This window comes from Eublepharis macularius, chromosome 14 (genome assembly GCF_028583425.1).
Source record: "Eublepharis macularius isolate TG4126 chromosome 14, MPM_Emac_v1.0, whole genome shotgun sequence".
NCBI classification, from domain to species: Eukaryota; Metazoa; Chordata; class Lepidosauria; order Squamata; family Eublepharidae; genus Eublepharis; species Eublepharis macularius.
This window is the reverse complement of record NC_072803.1, coordinates 51943913-51963073: the sequence shown is the minus strand read 5'-3', so window position 1 is coordinate 51963073 and position 19161 is coordinate 51943913. Positions and strand designations below refer to the sequence as shown.

Sequence of the window (19161 nt, the reverse complement as noted above, 5' to 3'; positions counted from 1 at the left end):
ATTCATTCATTCATTCATTCATGTCACTTAAAGTCCGCCTTTCTCACTGGGACTCAAGGCGGATTGCACCGTATGAGATTTGTACAACCAATATCATGTATCTCTTTCCCTCGAACCCTGTGTCCACTGGGCTGGTTTTAATGGTACCTTTCTTCTCCAAGGGAAGAAGCGATGCTGTCCACCTACTTTGAAACCATCAATGATCTGCTATCCTCTTTCGGGCCAGTCCGGGACTGCTCACGAAACAACGGTGGCTGTACACGCAACTTCAAGTGTGTGTCGGACCGTCAAGTAGACTCAACAGGTTGTGTGGTATGTATGTTTTTTGAGATCGTGGGAGAAACAGCTTTCTGTGCTAGATGCTGGGAGGGTTATTGGTTGGGGTTTGTGGGTCCCAGTAAGGTTGTAGAATCCTGTTTTCTTGTTTGGGTAGTATAGTGGGGATGTGACTGGGATTCTGAAAGTGTTCTGAGAAAAAACAGGTACGTGCATGTCCCTGGTCCAATCGCTACACGTTTGGAGAGAAGTAATTGTATCTAATGTTAGTATTTTAATGAGTATGCCTTCAAGAAGCAGAATGTTGCTTATGAATGGCTCAAATCACTGCTTTTGAGTCAGTGTGCTTTAAGCCACGCTTCCATTTCCTCACAGCCATGCTTCCAGAATTGTGACCTGTAAAATTGCATAACATTTCTTGAAGAATTGCTGTGTGTACACTCTTGATGTTGCTGTTTCCAACCTCTCTAGCACTCTGGAAACTTTAATTCAACCATCTGGGGGAATGATCTACCAGTCTCACAAAAAGAATAGCGGCTATTCAGGGGAATGATCTCGCAGTCGCAGTACGAGAATAGCCGCTATTGGGGGAAAGATCTAGCAGTCAAGCTAGGAGACTAGTGGCTATTCAGAGGATTGATCTAGCAGTCACACTTGGAGAATAGCTTCAGGGGGAAGAAATGAGTTAAGATGTTGGATTGGGAGTGATTGCCCAGTGATACAGGAAAGTGAATGGAGGAGTGGATTTTTCTCTGAGTTCAGATAAAGCACTAGAGATAAACCAGGGTGTTAGAATTGTAAATAAAGTAGTTGAGTTTGAGAAAATGGCCTCTCTGGATCAGCGTGACATGAAAGCTGTACTGCTGGGACTTGAACTAGCAGCTGCAACAAGCTCCCTGACTCTCTTGTAAGATGTCCTCCTTTTCCAATGAAGATCTTCCTGGAATTCCAGCTCCACAACCATTCAAGGATGTATGCATGTTGTTTTTTGAGAATGTTTTTCCATACTGTCCAGAAGCTTCAAGATGAAGCTGATATGTTTGCTGTAGCTTATTACAGTTATTTTTGTCACTCATGCAACAACAAAAAAAGATTCAGAGGAGTTAGCTGTGTTAGTCTGTCGTTGCAAAATAGTAAAGACGAAGAGAGCTGTGGTTCTCAAAAGCTTATGCCACAATAAAGTTGGTTAGTCTTAAAGGTGCTACTGGACTCTTTATTATTTTGCAACAACAACAAAAGGATGCTTCTAAACCATTTTTAGTCACCTTTCATTTTTTCCATCTTTTACCCAGGGTGGCCTGATCTCAGATATGGGAAGCTACGCAGGGCTGGCTATGGTTAGCACTTGGATGGGAGACCACCAAGAAGTCCAGGGTTGCTTGCTACTCAGAGGCAAGCAATGGCGAATCATTTCTTTTCATCTCTTGCCTTGAAAACCCTATAGGGTCTCCAGAAGTTGGCTGCGACTTGGCAGCATTTTGCACATGCTCGCTCGCTCGCTCGCGCGCGCGCGCACACACACACACACACCAACATTCTCTGTTGGGATTTGTTTGCCACTTCATGCCTGCTGATGTGGCTCCCAGTGATGGGCAGCAAAATGGTTCCACCTCACTGCTTCATGCCCCCAGGGGGAAACGGCAGTATCATGCCAGGTCTGAAGCTGACATGTACCAGGAGAGAAAATGACTGAGAAGCAGCAGCCCCGCCTCTCTGTCTGACTCCTTGTCTCCCAGTGTTGTACGGAGTGGTGGCAGCGGAAATTGAAATCCATGTCATTCAGCAGAACAACAAGGCCTTTCCCCTCCCACACAATGGTGGGTTGTGTCTGCATTGTAAAATGGACAAAGCATCTGAGCAGCAGGTGCCGGTGGCGGGAGGGAGCAGGAGGAATAGTCAGAGAGCCCTTTTCTCTCCCTCCTTGCAAAGAGAGGGGCAGAGCAAAATAGTCTAAGCACTACTTCTGCAAACAACAATAGAAAAAAAAAACCATGCAACTGAGAAAGGCCAGAGAGGAGGTGGGAGAAATTAAAAGACTGTGCCCCCTTCTGTTCATTTCAGCTGAAGATTCAGGAAAAAAAAGAGTGGGTTGTATAAATTGTAAAAAAAAAAAAAAAACCTTCACAATCAATTCCGCCCCCTCCTCCAATGCACCCCTCAACAGTGTGAAGCGGGCAAGAGAGCATATTGCTTGGAGTCATGGATCTCAGCATCTGCATTTTTTTCTTTTCTCTTTTGTTGGTCGTGGCTCCCTTGCAGCAGTATTTTGGCTGGGCAGGATAGGGGTTCCGATGCTGTTAGAGAAGAAAATTGCCTGCATGAGTTCTGTCATGGCTGGGTTTCTGACAGAGCCTCTTTCTGGTATGCAGCATTAAGCAGAACCACAATCAAATGTCTTTTTCCCCCAGCTTTGGAGCAATTTCAGTTTCTCACATTGTGCCTCCAGACTTACAGTTCCTCTGAGCATAATCTCTCACGCTTTTCCTCCTCACCTAACACTATTTTCTACTGAAAGCAAACCTGAATATCACATTTTCTCTCTCCATTTCTTTTTGGGGGGGAGGGAGTGTCTCAACACCTCCATAATGCTGGCTGTGCTTCGGCTGAAGCAGAGAGGGAAAACAGCTTGTGTGCGTGCACACACAGACAAAAAATGCAAGTGTTTTGGGTTTGCCATCTGGTCAGCTTTATACCTACCTCACTGTTTCATTTCCTTGCCACCTGGCTATTTATTTTTAATCTCCACTTCAGTGCTAGACAGAAGTGATTTCAGTATGCATGTGCAAATGTGTTGCCAGGTGTAAATGCAGTGACTAGATAATGAGCCTCATAGAGAGCGGTTTTGGGGGACAGGAGATGGGGAGATAAATCTGTGGGTGGCTGGAGGGCAAATTTCATTCCAGAAAGCAGCCCTTAAAGTCTGAAACTCCCAAATACTGGCAAAGGGAAAGAACTCTTTTGAGTGATGATATCTCTAAGAAATAATGGGAGATTTTTAATTCACACTGGAAAGATAGTTTTATGGGGTGATTGAAGTGTGAGAGGAGGCTAAGCGAAACACAGGTTCAACTCCATGTTTTGTCCTGAAGCTCACTGATGAGCTTGGGACAGTCACACGCTTACTCTCAGCCTAGCAAGGTCGTGGTGAAGGCACAGTAAGGGAGGGGAGAATTGCCTTGAGCTACTTGAAGGAGGATAAATGTATAGTGGCGAGCTTAGAGTGTTGAACTAGGAGCTAAGCTACAAGATTCTAATTTCCTCTTTGCCTCCCAAAGGCTCTGTTAGATTCACCTCCCCTTCTAGGAGGCGAAGAGGAAATAAACCCTCTGATGAGCCATCTTTGCTGGCTCTGTGTAGAGAGAGGAAATTAACAAAGCCTTCCAATCTCCTAAAACTCAGCTTCCCAGCTAACATTGTGACTCCCTTCACGTGAGCGTCCTTGTGCAATTTGTCTCTTGTAGTTTAACTCTAGGATCTGGGAGATTCAAGTTGGAATCCCTGATCTGCCATAGGAGCTCTCTCAGAGCCAAGCTACAAGTGACGCCTGACACAGGTTGGACACTCGTCAGCTTCCCTCGAGTTTTGATGGGAAACGTAGGCATCCTAGTCTTGCAGCTTGGCTCTCTGACTGCTGTCCAATGGACTTTCCAACTGTCACTTGTCCAACATTCCGCAAAGCTGCCTACATTTCCCATCAAAACACGAGGGAAGCTGACAAGTGTCCAACCTGTGTCAGGCGTCACTTGTAGTTTGGCTCTCAGTGACCTTGGCTAGTCATTCTTCCTCAGACTCACCTACCTCACAGAGTTGTTCTGAGGATAAAATAGAAGGCAGGGGAATGATGTGAGGCAGGGAATAAATGAATGGATAAATAGTAAAAAGAATAATGTGATACCACAGAATGTAATGACAACCACTGGCTTATATATAGGTATGTACCATCAAGTTGCAACCGACTTATGACAACTCCAGCAAGGGAAGGGACTTTCAAGGTAAGAAATAACAGAGGTGGTTTGTCATTGCCTTCCTCGGTGGTCCCAGATACAAGTACCGACCCTGCTTAGCTTCTGAGCTGTGATAAGATTGCTGCCTTTCCTGACCCCTGGCTTAGACAGCTGTAAAAAAAGGAAGTAGCTGAATTGTGGAAGCTCTCATATGCCTCTGAGGAGGGAGGATTTTGGTGCCTAAGAAGTAACTCTACGATTTGCTGAATTGAGGCTCTGGGCAGTGGTCCATATGCATGCTCTTGAAAAGCAACAGTTGCAGTCAGCAGCCTGTTGTGAGACTCAAATGGCCAGGCTGTGTCTGGATCGTCCCAGTGGAGACGCACATGACTGGAGGCTCCCACACACAATTCCATGCACACAGAAAACAATTCTGTCAGGCAGGAGGGCTCCAACCCTTACTTGCTCATTTTAGTTGTCTGTGTATGTTTTATGGAGAAATGTTTCTTCTTGTCAGCTGGCATCTGCAACCTGAAGTGGTACAATGATTCTCTCTACATGAGACATCTCAACGTGTGTTCATCAGGTGTAGAGAGACCTAATGTTAGCCGGGATGCATAGTTTAAGAAGATAGAGCTGGCAGAGATCGCTCCTTAGAGGGTTTGTTAATTTCATCTTCGCTTCCCCTAAGGCTCTGTCAATTTCACCTCTCCAGTCTAAAACTGTGTGGGATCACAACCAGAGAGCAGTAAGGAATGGGATGATAGCTGCCTTCCAGAACTGAGCTTGGACACGGAGAGGTTATAATGGGCTGAAGTTTCCCTTCTGGCATTTCACAGTCGCTTCACACATCTCCAGTGTATAGTATAGTAAAGCCTTTGCCCTGCCTCTGGCTCTGTCTTTTAAAACTATTCTTCCCTACCATTGCATCTCCTAACATGTGTTCTTCATGAGTCAGATGTCTCGTGTTGAGAGACTTATAGAGTCCAAGCACTGGTTACTGTCTGGGCCTGAGAAAAGTGTGTGAATGAACATAGTGCCTAGGTAGCAAAGAGAAATGTGTAAGTTGTTGAGACACACTTGGAAAGGGACAATAATTTGGGAGCAGAAAGGAACATAGTTGCCAAACTCTATAAATAGAGGCCGTAGGGTTGCCAACTTGTAGAGATCTCTCAGAATTACAACTGATCTGCTGGCTACAGAGATCAGTTCCTCTCAAGAAAAATGGCTGCTTTGGAGGGTGGCGTTATATCTCACTGCGCCCCCTTCCCTCCCCAAATCTCATCCTCCTCAAGCTCCACCCCTCTCCAAGTCTTCAAGAATCTCCCAACTCAAAGTTGGCAATCAAGGGACAGCCAGGATACTAGACAAACTGTCTTGGACACAGAAGGAGGGTGTTTTTGTGGGGAGGGAAAATATATGTCTATGTAGCACCTGCAGTGTTTAATTATAACTTGGGTGGCTCCATTATTCTCTTGCATTCTCAAAGCTGTTTCCAAGTCGTACATGTCTGCTGCCGCAGGGGAGCGCTTAGTGAAACGTAGGATATTGTGATTTGTTCTAAGATGCTCCAGAGACAGATGAATCAGAACATCTGAAAATAAAATAATGATGGATTGTTCTTGTAAATGACAAGATGTATGGAGGGGGGGGGATAGAAGAGAAGGAAGACAGAGTTTGTTGTATAGGAGAACATTTCCAGCAACTTGCCTCAGGAAGGTCTGTCACTCTAGGAAAAAAACAGGGGTGGTATTAAGTTAAAAGCTGCTAATGAAGAGCCAGAGGATGTGATGAGAAAAGTTCTTTAGATACTTGTACCTCAGGGATCGCAAGATGACAATTCCTGCTTAGGTAATGGGAGGAGGGAAGGTGTCGGGAGGGAGGGAGGGAGGTTGTGTGCTCTGTTTGTGGAGGAGGTGTATATCTCCTACTCAGGTCTTGGAGGCAAGGAGGAGAGGCGGGGAGGGGAGAAGCTTTTCAAAGTCTCAGAGCCAAGCTACAAGTGACGCCCGACACAGGTTGGACACTTGTCAGCTTCCCTCAAGTTTTGATGGGAAATGTAGGCATCCTGGTTTTAGAGCTTGGCTCTCCGTTACAGCTGCAAGACCAGGACGCCTACATTTCCCATCAAAACTTGAGGGAAGCTGACAAGTGTCCAACCTGTGTCGGGTGTCACTTGTAGCTTGGCTCTCAGACTTACAGATGACCTGTTGCTGCATTGAGATCAGGCAGTATTCAGCTTCGTGATCTGGACACTGGAATGTTCATTGAAGTAGCTATTTAGATGAAGGGGCAGGTTCACTTTTTCAGCTCACAGTAGAGCTCCGTTCTCACCACAGCTGGATGTTCTTTGCTTCTGCCTACTCCAGCTATAAATACTTCCCGTATGTGTGTGTGTGTGTGTGTGTGTGTGTGTTTCTCCCTGTCTCTCTCAGCCAACTGTTGTACTCTGGCTTGTTTATGAAGCTCTGAGTTGATTTTCTTGCATAACTGCCTGTTTCTCCATTCTTTCCCTGCTTACTTGCTCCTCTGTCCCATTTCCTCTTCTCTGTCTTTCTGCTTCCTTACATCTTTGTTCCAAACCTCCCTTTAGAACAGTTTCTTAATTCAGACTTTCCTTCTCGAGTGACTGTATGTCTGTATTGACATATCTATGAGTTTTCTGGAATCTTCCATATTGCAATATGTGCTTATTTTAAAGAAATCCCATCTTTCTTGAAAAAGAAAACCTCAAAGTGCTTTACAAGCTGGTTTAGAGCCAGTTCGGGGTAGTGGGTAAGAGTAATGGGACTCTAATCTGTAGAATCGGGTTTGATTCCCCACTCCTCCACATGAAGCCAGCTGGGTGACCTTTGGTCAGTCACAGCTTCTAGGAGCTCTCTCAGCCCCACCCACCTCATTGATGTGGAGATAATAATAACTTACTTTGTAAACTGCTCTGAGTGAGTGTTGTCCTGAAAAGCGGTATAAAAATCAAACGTTATATTGCTACTACAAGATTGCAAAGTCATTTTTTCCTAAAAAAATACATGTAATTGAAGGGCATCATTCTGTTGCAAAAGCTGAAAGAATACCAAGCTGCAGCTAATACCAAAGTCCAGCTAAGCAGCTCCAAGACAGGCTACTCTCCAACCGTTCTTTGAAAAAGCATTTACCTTGCATGCCATCCAGAAGATGCTCTACACACCTCCTTGGGCAGACCACTCTACCCAGGGAGAGCTGCAACACAAAAGAGTTCAGAACTACACCGAGGACGTGGTTGGAAGAAAGAGCTGGAAGGAAAGACGATCTTTACTGGGGCATGACTTTCCACATGGATGAGTAGCTCTGGCTTGTGCAAGTCTTTCGTGGTTACAACCAGCACCTTGAATTACGCCCAGAAGCAAATTGTTTGTGATGCTGGTTTTTTTTTTTTCAAGACCAAAGTAATATGACCGTAGTGTCTTGCTCCTGTTAACAGATGAGCAGTCGTATTCTGCTCTAGTGGAGGCTTCCAAGCTGTCTTCAGAGGCAGCCCCACATAGAGCATATTACAGAGTTAAGCTACAGTAGACGAATTACACGAGGAGGAGCAAGTGAAAGGAGTTGCAATGTTAGTCGGGAAGCTAAGTTTTAAAAGAGATCGGAAGGCTTTGTCAATTTCCTCTTTTTTACATTGCCAGGGAGATTGCTGCTCAGAAGGTTTGTTTATTTCCTCTTCACCTCCTAGAAAGGGAGGTGAAACTGACAGAGCCTTTGGGAGGCAAAGAGGAAATTAACAAACCTTCCCAGCAGCCATCTCCCTAGCTCCCTAGAGAGGAGAAATTGACAAAACCTTCGGATCGCTTTTAAAACTCAGCTTCCCGGCTAACATTGTGACTCCCTTCACGTGCTCCTCCTCATGTAATTCGTCTCTTGTGGCTTGGCTCATGGTTATCCAACCTTGAAGTTATAGTAGGGTGGAGCAGCATGACCAAGTCAGTTGATTCAAGAAGATATAATTGACAAAAGATGTTCAGCTAGCCCTTTTGATTAATAATAAGAACTCTCCTAAACTCTTTGACTGATCGGCTAAACACAATCTTAGCTCACCCAGGACAGGCAAATCAGTACCTTCAGGGACATCAGCTGTCCCAACTGCTGTCCCATCAGGATTGTCTAGATTCATTTTCCATTTGTTCTCTCACATCTGCTTGACTGCAGCTCCCGGGCACTAGCTCAGGAACCACTGTCTTCCGCTTCTTATGCACTTGGCTGCCTACAGCCCTTCATAAACTCACTGGGGGATCGTTTTGCAAGGATGCCAGCAATTGGATGAGGATAGTACTTGCTATGCAGTGAAGTTGATCTGCAGTAACAACATCTGTTGCTGTTTGACAATGAACAGTGTTAACAGTGTTAAATCCACAACAACCAGTGTTAACAAGGTACTGAAGGGGGAGTTCGTCAGCAACTCTTAGCTAGCTGTGTTCTTTGTGCAGTCAAATAGATGGTGATGGCTGTTTAATACCATTTACTTACCTCATTGTTTCTGTTTAAGAGAAGCTGCTACAGCTTCCTTTTTCAGAGGGGCTGCTACAGCTCCCCTCTGCAAAGTTGCTTGCTGCTTCTCCTCTCGTCGTCATTGCCATCTAGTTTTGAAATGCCAGGAGCATCTCTGCCGTACCTTTATTAAACGCTGCTGACAAAGTAGTTGCTAATATTTAGAAGATGCAATAGAATATCTGAAAAGGCAGCAATTTGCTCTCAGCAGAAACCGTCTATTAAATATTCTTTTTCAAGTATAATAATGAAGAAAGGAGCTGAGCTTCATAATAAGAAAACATAGCCTCTTAGGCAATTTAGCTCACTTATTTCTTTTGAGAGTTATGAAGGGTGTCAGTAATGAGGCATTTCAGATGTTCCAAAAAGGGGGGACCTTCCCCCCCAAAAAACCTGACCTTGCTGTTAATGAGCTTTGTACCTGCTAGAAGAAGTGGAAATAAACAGGCAGTAGTCTGAACATTCATTTTCTTGAGCAAATGGCCCAAGTCAGTGTGTTTCACGTTATGGTTCCTTTAATCTCACCTTCAAAGTCTGTCATTTCCCCAGTCCATTTTCAGTTGCATTTGGCAATCTTTGGCCCAGTCAGTATATTCTTCGCTATCTGCCAGAGGACCTGAGGAAAAAATTGCAAGAGCAAATGTCTGTGGATACTGCCTATGTTTCCAGACAGCCCAAATGGCAGCCACCGGAATGCCCTTTGGATGTTCTACCAGCCGTGTCCTAATATCTTATCTATGAGTAGATTCTGCACCAGTGGGAGAATATTTAGGCCCAACTACGTGTGTGAGGCCCTATTCCATGGGTCTTTCCTGTGGAATCAGCATGCTGCCATGTTGATTCTCTGGAAGAGGCCAACACAGTGAGTGTCAGTCCTTGGCAGGTAGATCCCTAAGTTCTCCACAGCAATCACACAGGTGAATTGGTTGAAGTAACTTTTATTAGAGATCTATCAGGTTCAAGGTGCTCAGACAGTGGAACTGGCAGAAGTGACGTATTGAGAGAAAGCATGGTTAGTTATAGATTAATGTCCCACCCCCAGGTTAGTAGCTCGTTGGAATTCTGGCGGGAATGCCAGAGACAAAAGTATTAGAGTTTAGACTACTACAATCAACAATAGCAAATTGGGAATGAAATCATCCGTGTTCTCATGGAAGATACATTTCAGACTGGCTGCATCTGGTCTCAAGGCTGTTGGCTGCAGAAGCGAAGTGTTTAACTTCAAAGCAGAGATAACACACTGAGCTTCCAAATAACAGGCATGGAATGGTACTCAGAACTCTGCCTAGGGTCAGAGGACCAACAGGTTGCATATAACATACACATGGCATGTACTGCAGGCAGGCATACATGACAGTGAGCCCAACATAGTTGGGTCATTTTAATTTTAGATTTTGCAGCACTGAGTTCTTGCTGCATTGTGTTTCCCCCCCCCTTTACCCACAGTATTGTTTGCCAACCATTGCTCTCCCATTCCATCTTTCCCACCTTCCCGCATTCCGCCCATGTTTTGTTCCAGATGTTTTGAAAAAAACAGGAAAAAAAAAGAAAAACCAGTAGAGCAATGACTGACTAATGATACTTATGTGTAAAGGAGGAGAAAACCCGATGCAGTTACAAAGCCAAGCTGGAACAACAACAACAACAATGTGGAAAAGCCCTTTCTTCCAAGAAATGGCTCACGGACTAAGCAGGGGGTAGTGAGGACAAATTGGGAGGAACTTTGTTGCCAGCTGTAACATTTAAACTAAGTGTTTGTTTGTTCATCCTGTCTTTAGGTATAAAGTTAGGGTATGGTCAGAGGCACGAGGCCTTGGGAGCAAGGCAAAGGATTCTTAACCTGTGTCCTTTGACTTTCGTAGAGCCCATCGGATGCAAAACTGGCCCAAGATGGAAGTTGGTTGCTTTTGTTTGTTTGTTTCATTTAAATTGTATTTTTTAAAAAATGGCTGTAAGATGCTTTGTGTCTGGGATAAAAGTGGGGAATATTCTAAGTAAGAAATAATAACACCCATCCATTGCATTTGTATCCTGCCCTTCCTTCAAAAGGCACAAAGTGGAGTACATGGGTCTCCTCTCTTCGGTGTATCTATACAACAACCCTGTAAGGTGGCTTCAGCTGCCAGAAAGCGAGTGCCTTGAAGTCACCCAATGGGTTTCTGTGGCTGGGGATTTGAACCCAGGTCCCCTCACTGCTTATGCAGCACTTGCACTACACACTGGCTGTCAAACATCTAAAAGGCACGTAATTATCCATGGATTTTGCCATCACAGGCTGTGGACACTGTGCAAGCTGGTGCATGGGCAGAAAATGGCTGTTCATTTCCTGGTAACAATCTACAATAATTGCTTTCAGTCTTTCTTGCCCAGTCGTCTCCTTAACCATCATTTTTGCACTGTGGCCTGTGGTGAGTGCATCTGGTGCAAAGCCTGTGGCCGATCTTATGAAAATGCCTCATTAGCTGTTTTCAAGCTAACTACAGTGCCGCCAACTCAAAAGAGAGAGACAGAGAGAGAGAGCCTTTTTTTGTCCTCCAGTGAAACCATTTCACTGAATTAACTACTGGTTTATTTATTTGACACTTGACAAATATGTGTAAGCTTTTCAGTTATCCTTTGGTGGACATCTCAGCACAGTAAGGATTGATTTTTCCCCGAGTCAGCTATATTGTCATTGTCTTTTACGGAAGAACAAATGTGTTTAGAAGGCACAAACCCATATTGGGATAGGGGTGGGGAGAGACTCTGCTTAACAAATGTTGAAATTGAAGCGCTCTGTGTATTCTAGAGGGGAATGAACCTTAGGTCAGATAATAATACGGTGCAGGAGAATCATCATCGTCATTATTTGGGACTGTCAGTCTACCCTAAAAGTCTTTCATGCCCACAGAGTTAATGAGAAGATATTGCTAAATATAGCTTGTGTGGTCTGGGGAGACTCTGGGATTCTACGGTTCTGTTTTTAACATGACCTTCATGAATGTCCCTTAAAATGGTTGTTCTGCTCCAAAAACTAGGCAAGTAAGAAATAACTCCTTCTTATTCAGCACATCTAATCTGTGTGTGTGATGCAGACTGCAGAGACAAAAAACAAGCCATTTGCTCTGCTTTAAAAAAAAAATCCTCTTTTCTTCCAGGGTCAAGATAGCAATGAAAGATCGTGCTTGAGATGCACGCACGTACTTACACCCTGTTCCAGGGACACAAAGATACGCAGTTTTTCTAAATTCTAGAACCAACGTTTGGAGCTTGTACGGAACAAGCCAACATATACAAATACTCCAGAAGAGGAGGGAGGCAGCTTCTGAAAGTTTTAGAAAATCTGCTTGTAGCTTAACCATTAGATATTCTATTGGCTCTCGATAGTCTGATGCTTGAGGCACCCCTCCCCAAACACATACACACAATTTGACATTCATGCAGGAACTCATATGCACATTCTGCCCTTCACCCTCTCTCTATTATTGAGCAGTGCTCCATTTTCTTTAGGTAGGTCTGCCAGGTCCCCTGCTCCCCCCGTCCACCCCCAGTCACTACTCACCTGGCCGGGGGGGGGTGCAGGTAACAGGCCTCCTGGGGGCATTCCTGGGATGGTGTGATGCCATAATTCTTGGGAGTGACATCATCACGCAGGGCCCAGGAGCGCTTTGCAGCGGGCTGATTTGGTCCCTAAACGTTTGGGCCCCTTTGAGGCCCAAATTGGCCTGCTGTGAAGCACAGAACTCCTGGGCCCTGCGCAGTAAACGTCCCTTCTAGGAAATGATGTCATCACAGCCTCAGGAGCGCTCCCACACTTTGGCATGCATGAAGACAGCAACAAAGAGGAGTGCCAGGTCTCCACCCTCCTGCCAGGAGGGTAAGGGGACCTGGCAACCTTATCTTTGGGGGCTTAAGTGTGTGAACACAGACTTTATTTTAAAAAGTGTTGGTCATTTGTTTCACATTACTTGTGCTTGCTTAGAGAAACAGCCCCTGATTTCCTTTGTCTTTGCTGCTTTTTGAACTACTTTTTCTTCTCTGATAGAACTTCACTCTCTTTTGGTAGTCATTGTTTTTGACAATCTCCTCTTCATGAATAATACTAAATATGAATCAGCTTCCTCTAGCTCACTTTCCCCTCACCAGTGGACTGTTCACTTTGCTTGTGCATTGTTTTTAAACTGGGTGGAGGGAGACATTTTTTTTACTGCTGTATCTTCACCAGTCACCTCTTTTAAAAATTTATTTCTAGGAGAACAGTTGGAGATTAGGGATAGTACCAAATCTGGTGTTCTGTTTCAGATACATGTGGGTCTTGGAAGCTGGCCTGCTTTGCCAGGTGTTGATGCTGGGATCCATGTTTTCCACAACAGCATGGTGGGAGGGGGAAGCCAAAGACAGGGAGATGATCAAGGAGGACAAGGCAGGACAAAGTGCAGATAACCACTTACTGTACAATGATTGTTTTTAGACTTCCTGTGTGATAGATCTGACCGCATAGAGAGGCAGTTGTGTCTCTAGCTTTAGCCCACACAGTAGAGCATCCCCCTCAATTCTCTGGGAATCCCAGGGAAGAGGGTGTAAGGATGCATGATTGCTACCAAACTCTTCCTCATGTGGTTGGAGCCACCTTGAGTAAGCTTTAAAAAAAAATTCTTCACCAAATTAGATAGGTTTCCCTCAGCGCTGGGTGACTGTAGAAGGTGTAGGTTAGAGAGACAAACTTTGCTGAACACACAGCTCTTGAGATAGCAATTCTGAAGAACTATTTGGACCAGGTCAACAGTTGGAAAATTTCAAGCTCAATTCAACCCTAATATGATACAATAAAAATAAAGAGAGAATTAGCAGGAATCAGAATTCCCTCTTCTGCAGATGAAAATTCTATTCTGTTGGAAGACCTGCATGGCTGGATATGTGCTGCTGCCTTCCCCTCCCTTGCTTTGTCTTACATTAAGCATTTGTTCAGACTTCTGTCCCCACCACACACATTTTAGCATCTGGTTACCTTTTGAATGAATAATGTGTGTGAAACTGTCCTCTGTACCACATACCAGCCATCCAGGAGAAAGCTGCTGTGGGGGTGTATTGACTAGGGACACATTGCCCACGATTATCCAGAAAGAATTATTGGCCAAGGTGGCTATTGATTTTCTAATAATTTCCAGGCCTGCCTCCCGCCTTGTGTCACCAGAGAGGCAGATCACAAATTGAACTGCAGCTGAATTGCAGCAGGATTGATTAAAACTCACGGTAATTATTGCTTCTCTGCTGCTCAAGGCAGACTGATCAATGTGAGCAATAGCTGGTAGGATTCTTTGGGCTCTCTCAGGAAATGGGCATTAGGGTGTTCACTTGGCACGCACCCAGGAGCCGTGGCAGGCATGCAAAAACAGCCTGTGCTGGCCTTGAGGACTGTCTACGTCAATGTCTCCACAAGAAACTGTACTACAAAGACATCACAGAAGCAAAGCAACGTTTCAGAAGACGACTGAAAGCTGTTGGTTCTCTTGTGGCTTTGGCTGGCACTTGGGGAAGTTACTTACTGGATAGGCAGATGAGTAAGCTATGAAGAGTGAATGTAGAAGGGCATCAGGATCAAGACAAAGCTGGGTGGTAGACAGGAGAAGAGAGTTTAAGGGTGGGGTGTGTTTTGGGGTTCAGTCTCTGGCGTCTCTCCAATTGAAATAATCTCAGGTGTGTCTGAGAGCTAAACTATGAGAGACAAATTACACACGGACGTGCATGTGAAGGGAGTTGCAATGTTAGCCAGGAAGCTGAGTTTTAAAAGACAAATTGGAAAGCGTTGTCAATTTCTCCTCTCTACAGAGTCAGCAAAGATTACTCCTCAGAGGGTTTGTTAATTTCCCCTTCACCTCCTAAAGGCTCTGTCAGTTTCACCTCCCCTTCTAGGAGGTGAAGAGGAAATAATCAAACCCTCTGAGCATCTATCTTTGTTGTTCTGTAGAGAGGGGAAATTGGCAAAGCCTTCCGATCTGTCTTTTAAAACTCCGTTTCCAGGCTAACATTGCAACTCCTTTCATGTACGCATCCTCGTGTAATTCCTCTCTTGCCATTCCACTCTGAAACCCTTGAGACCTACTGCTGATCAGAGTAGACAGTAGTGAGCTTAGACAGACCAATGACCTGACTCAGAATCAGGCAACTTCAGGCTCATATAATTGATTCATGCATTTGTGTGTGTTTGTTGGGAACTGTTGTTGACCAGTCGAGATGCAGATACAAATTGCCAATTCAGGGAGCAGAAAAGCGAGTCATGTTACAGTTTTCCTAGACTTGAGTCAAATGGTTATTTTCTCAGCTGGGGGAAACGATTGAGTAGCTGAGTACCACACTGAAGCCTGATTCCAAATAATGCAGGCCGTGCAAGTGGAGAGGTAATGGCCCTCCCCTCCTGTCCTGCAGAACCAGTAGGCCACGCCAGTGTTGGTGTTACACAAGGGAACAAAGCTCCCTACTTTCCATGCCTACCCACCCTCCAGCATGTCTGCCATTGCAGGTGTCTGCCGGCTCCTTGTTCAGTCTACTTCTCAATCTCCTGCTGTTTGGCAGAATCCCCAAAGTTTCTGGCGCGTGCATTCCTTGGCGCGGAGATGATGAACTGCTTGCAATTAAAGATCAAGCGCTTGGAAGTGCGAAATAGTTTGCAGATATTAAGTTAATCACGATGATACAGTTTTATTTAAACAATAAATATATTACCGTGGGCCCTGAAGTGCTGCCAGGAGTCCTCCTGCTATTCCCCCTCACCCATTTTGGTTTGAATTTACTAAGTGAGGTGAATCAGTCTCACCCTCCCTTTTTTTTGGTTCAAAATCCAGAGACAGATGTGGAGGCCGAATGAAACATTCAGAGTGGGAGGAACAAACGGTAGCTTAAACGGTGCAAATTTATAGTAAAATGAGGGAGAGGACGTGACTTAGTGGTACTGTGTGTGTTTTGCAGACAGAAGATCCTGGGTTCAATCCCTTGTGTCTCCAGTTTTAAAATGATCTTGGGTGGTGGACCCTGGAGAGCAGCTGCCAGTAGATCATACTGAACGAGATGGATCAATGTTCTGATTTTGTTCAGGGCAACTTCATATCTTCTGAAGAATGGGACACATGAAGTAGCACACACAGCAGTTTTCCAACAGTTGTACAATTCAAGCCAGTGCATTTTATTACCTACTAGCATATCTATGACACTTTTCAATATACATTAATCGATCGCTCATTGATTCTCATAATAGCCATGAGACCAGTTCAGTTGAAGGTCTTGTTATTTTTTTTCCTGAAACAACAGGATATGAAACTCATGCGGTTTGTTTTCTGTTTTAAAATTGTATTATTTTTTTATTGTTGTGAGCTGCCCTGAGCCTGTTTGTGGTGAGGACGGGATGTAAATATGAGCCAATAAATAATACATTTATGGATCAGAGAAAGCAACTTGACCATAAACAGTTCAGTAGGCTTTATTTCTGAAAAGGGTTCTCTGTACTTCTGCTTGCTTGCTTGCTTAAGGCATTTTTTACCTATCCTAATTCCACAGAAGGACTCAAGGCAGGTTACAGTTTTATTTAAAATATGTATTAAAACAAACAAAACAAGGAAAATCACTATTAAAATATACATATATAAAAGTCACACAAAAATCCAACCAACAACCAAGAGGGATGCTGTAGCATCTGCTGATTCGGTTCCCATTCTGCTCTCCAGTGGCAATCAGGCGGATGACTCATCAACAGGCTGTTTGGCTGTTTGCAGTCAGTTTCGGTGGGTAGCCATGTTGGTCTGCAGTAGAACGGCGGGATTTGAGTCCAGTGACATTATAGAGACCAACAAGATTTTCAGAGTGTGCAGAAGGGAGCTCTGACTCACAAAAGCTTTCACTCTAAAAATCTTGTTGGTCTTTGAGGTAGGGTTGCCAGCCTCCAGGTGTTGGCTGGAGATCTCCTGGAATGACAACTGATCTCCAGGTGACACGGATCAGTTCCTCTGGAGAAAATGGTGGCTTTAGAGGGTAAACTCTATGGCATTATACCATTCTGAGGCCTCTCCCCTCCCTAAACCCCACCCTCTCCAGGCCCCACCCCCAAAATCTCCAGGAATTTCCCAACTTGGACCTGGTAACCCTAGGTGCTACTGGACTCCAGTCCTGCAGTATGTTTGTGTGTATTCACAGGAACAGGCTGCTTGTAGCTATCAGAACCCAACTCCCAACTTGTGATCCCCTGTGGAAAATGTGTTCAGTATCCAGCAAAGTACTTTGGGGGGGTGGGAGTGGGGAGGAATCAGGAGCTGACTCCCAGCAGATTGCAGAGATCAGCTGGAAGCTGGACTGTGCTGATCTCCTAGCCTAGAAAGTTTAATGCATCCCAGCCTTGCAGAGATGCAGCAAATGGAAGGGATAAATCAGAAGCTCAGCTGATGCCCATCCTTTCCACCTCAAATTGTCAACTTAGGCTACCACCAAAGTTGTGGGATTTGAGTGGGGACAAAATAAGAGTTGTTCGTTTTCTCTGGACCTGTGTATTTCAAATGCATTCTCTCCCCCTGTGTATTCTCTCTGAACCTTGCATGATTCAGGCCATGTCATGCGGCTCTTTCAATGCTTACAGTGACTTCCAAGCTGTTCCTGTGTCCCCTCCTTTCAAAGTCTTCCCTCTGCCAGTTCAATCCCCACTGAAAAGAGATTGTGTGGCAGGGTTGGGAAATAATGCTGTGCAAAGGCCTCTTAGAGTCATTCTTCAATGGTAAAATAGTAAAGAGTCCAGTAGCACCTTTAAGACGAACCAACTTTAATGTAGCAGAAGCTTTCAAGAACCACAGCTCTCTTCGTCAGATGCATGCATGTGGCTCTCGAAAGCTTACGCTACAATAAAGTTGGTTTGTCTTAAAGGTGCTACTGGACTCTTTACTGTTTTGCAACTACAAACTAACACAGCTAACTCCTCTGGATCTATGTTCAAAGAAGTTCTCTGGACAACAAGCTGGAGCAGGGATCTCCTGAGTTTATTAGTATGTATGCGGTGGTGGAAATTACCATCAAATCATAGCTGACTTATAGTGACCCCTGTTGGGTTTTTCAAGGCAAAAGACTTAACATAATTGGTTTGCCATTGCCTGGTTCTGCAACCTTGGTCTTCTTTGGAGGTCTCCCATTCAAGGCTGACCCTGCTTAGCTTCCAAGATCTGATGAGACTGGGCTTGCCTAGGCTGTCCAGATCAGAGCATTAGTATGTATGAGCATGACAGATTTATTTTCTTTTTAGAGTGTTATCGTTTTTCTAGTACTATACAGAAGATGTTCACAATTTGCCTTCACACATCTTGGTGCTGGCTATGGTTTAGCTCACCTCCGGGAATTCCGAAACACAGACTTAATTGGGAACTGCTCTTAGGCCACATTACCCCCCCCCCCCATACACACACGGAGACAAACGTGCAGCTGGTCTTTTCTGCATTACTTAGTAGAAATAAATAAGGGTAAAATTGGAGCGCAGTTTAATAAGGGCTGACTATTGATTGATAGTGCCTAATGCTTTCCTTTTTAATCATTTGGGAGAGACTATGATTGCAGAGAAGATGAAATTAAAAAGGAGGAGGGAGTTAGAATTTGATCAAAATTCCAGCTGGTAGAAATCAAGTTTATACTACCAGGAGAGCAGATCCACTAATTTAAGACTGTTGAAGCAGATCCATATGGATCCTGATTCCTTGCTTGTCTTAATCCACAGCAGCCCACTGACTTCAGTATAACTTCCCTCGGCGATGTCAACCAAGTTATAATAATCTTATATACCAATAGCCAAGTGGCCCTGATCTGTGGATACTTAAATCCGGAGATTGAAGCCATAAACAGACAAGACAGATCTTCCTGTACACCTAAAAATGTCCCAGGTTTGCAGACAAATATATGGAGAAGAGGGTTTTTAAAAACCCAAAATAATAAGAGGAGTGCCTGTAGCTTTAACCAGATGCTCCCAGTGGCTGCTGCTAGGCAATCATGACAATTTAGCCACTATTCCAGGCTTGGTTTCTGTCAGTAAAAGGTGGGGGGAGGACCCTTTTCAGGGCTATTTTGGCTTTTGGGAGGGGGTCTCATTGGAGCCACATCCAGAAGCAACCACCACGTGACTTGCATGAGTCACCCAGCCTCATCTGCTAGCTACTTTTCAATAAAAGCCCCCCCCCCCAATGTCATGCAGTGTAGTGGTTAGAGTTTCAGAGTAGGATGTGGGAGACCCAGGTCCAATCGCTACTCTGCTGTGGAATCTCACTGGGAGACTTTGATCTAGTCACACACACACACTCTATCTAGCCTACCTGCCAGGGTAATTGTGAGTATAATGTAGGGGTAATGAGAATGATGTAAATTGCTTTAGGTCTCCATTGCGGAGAAAGGTAGTATATAAATGAAGTAAGCTAATAAATATAGA

The 19161-nt window shown here is 44.6% G+C and overlaps 1 protein-coding gene across 1 annotated transcript in view; it reads left to right on the top strand.

Annotated features, from left to right (window-relative positions):
• Positions 1 to 19161, top strand: part of ASTN2 (astrotactin 2) — an 804644-nt gene that overhangs the window by 499451 nt on the left and 286032 nt on the right. Inside the window, exon 13 of the mRNA XM_054997263.1 lies at positions 162 to 312. Coding sequence (XP_054853238.1) covers positions 162 to 312 — 151 coding nt within the window. The remainder of the gene's footprint in view (positions 1 to 161; positions 313 to 19161) is intronic.